The following is a 1,928-nucleotide window of genomic DNA, read 5'->3' on the forward strand; positions in this document are numbered from 1 at the left end:
TTAAAATGCATTTTAAATTTCTGACAGATTTGACTGAAAAAATACCCCAAAAAATTCAAAACATAAAACATTGAATCTGTAACCAATACATAAGTAAATTAGGAGCTTTAGATCGACATGATGAATATGGTTGTTCATGGTGAACCTCAATTTATAAATTAAGAAACTTTTTTTTTTTAAATTTAAATTAATTTATGTTTTAGATATTTTTTAGTAATAAATATAGTACAATTAGTTTTAAAAAAAATCAAATATTAATCTCTATAGTTAGAAATCTAAAAAAAAATTGTTATTTAATTAATTTTATTAACTATATATATAACTAAAAAGTATATATTGTGTGACTATATATAACAAAACATTTAAATTAGATATATATAATATTTAACTATATATAATTTTAACATAACATAACTATATTTAACAATTATTTAATTATAACATTACATAGCTATATATTACAGTTCTCCATATATTTTTTATAACATAGCATAAACCTATATCTATTTAACATAAGATATCTTTTTGTTTAACATTTAACATAACATCAAATTATTTAATATATATACATATACATACATATATATATATATATATATAGAGAGAGAGAGAGAGAGAGAGAGAGAGAGAGAGAGAGAGAGAGAGAGTAACTATATAACTACATAATTATATATAACTAGATATATAATTTAACAATTATAGTTATAACATCAAAAATATATATCACATAACATAACATAATTCTATAACTATTTATCATAAAGTACAGTTATTTCACAAAAATATGTATATATATCTATATAGATATCTAAATATATATATATATATATATATATATATATATATATATATATATATATATATATATATATATATATATATATATATATATATCTAAGTTCATGTTTCATGAATGCATCATTGGTAGATACATTAATGCCTCATGAAAAGTACATTTGGTCTAGTGAATAAAACCATTTAGACTCTTTTCTAGATTGTACCATATTGATTCATTATGTAGCGTGTTGTATAAGAAACGTTGTCTTATGTACTTGCACCTGGTAAATGTCATGTGTCAAAGTCAAACATTGACTTAAAGTCTACTGGTGTATTTGGTTGGCATGAAATTTATTAGCTTTGCAAATAGGTTTATTTCAAATTTGAAGGTTGGTCGGTAGAACAATGTTTGCGAGCGGTAAGGGCGGTAATGGTTTGCAAAAGGAAGGGGCCAAGAGGCACATGAATGTGATAAGCGACAACATCCAGGACATCACCAAGCTGGCCATTAAACATCTCGCTAGGAAAGGAGGTGTCAAGTGTACCAACGGAATCATCTATGAAGAGACGAGGGGAGTCTTGAAGATCCTTGGAGAAAATGTCATTAGAGATGTCGTTACTTACACTGAGTATGCAAGGCGTAAGACTGTCACTACCATGGATGTCGTCTATGTGCTCAAGAGGCAGGGCCGAACCCTCTTCGGCTTTGGCGTTAGAGAGTACTGGAATAAGCTTCCTCAACACAAGGAGCTCGAAGCCAGAGCTCAGGCACGATTTGTCTACAAAAATGAGGGCCTAGATGTGGTTGCTGTGCTCTACGCTTGGGAATGCTAGAAGGGTGACCATGTAGGTTTGGCTTCAAGGTTGTTTCAACTGTTGTGGTTGATGTATTGCTTCTCAACAGACCAGAAGGATCTGGAGACCTAGCGGATGATGTGGGCTCCCCTCCCCAACCTGCTGGGCTTTACGGACGCCAGTCAGGATTGTTTAAAGGCCGGGGGTGGCCGGAGATCTCATTGGACCTCTGCTACTCAAGACAGGATGTTAGGGACCTCGTGGATGCATCTTGTTGTCTCTTTTTTACTCTAGAGTGCATGTTGGCCAAAAGTCGTGGTGGCCTTGGTCTTCTGGTGTAATGGTGGTTCCTCACC

The 1,928-nt window shown here is 31.9% G+C and overlaps 1 protein-coding gene across 1 annotated transcript; it reads left to right on the forward strand.

Moving 5' to 3' along the window:
- Positions 1–1,182: 1,182 nt before the first annotated feature.
- Positions 1,183–1,611, forward strand: LOC149169920 (histone H4-like). The gene has a single exon (XM_089425384.1). It carries the CDS (start codon positions 1,183–1,185, stop codon positions 1,609–1,611), a length of 429 nt encoding a protein of 142 aa, XP_089281510.1.
- The last annotated feature ends 317 nt before the right edge of the window (positions 1,612–1,928 follow it).

Source organism: Pinus tabuliformis, chromosome 4_2, assembly GCF_031772625.1.
Source record: "Pinus tabuliformis cultivar Carrire ecotype Pingquan chromosome 4_2, CPIR1, whole genome shotgun sequence".
Taxonomy (NCBI): Eukaryota; Viridiplantae; Streptophyta; class Pinopsida; order Pinales; family Pinaceae; genus Pinus; species Pinus tabuliformis.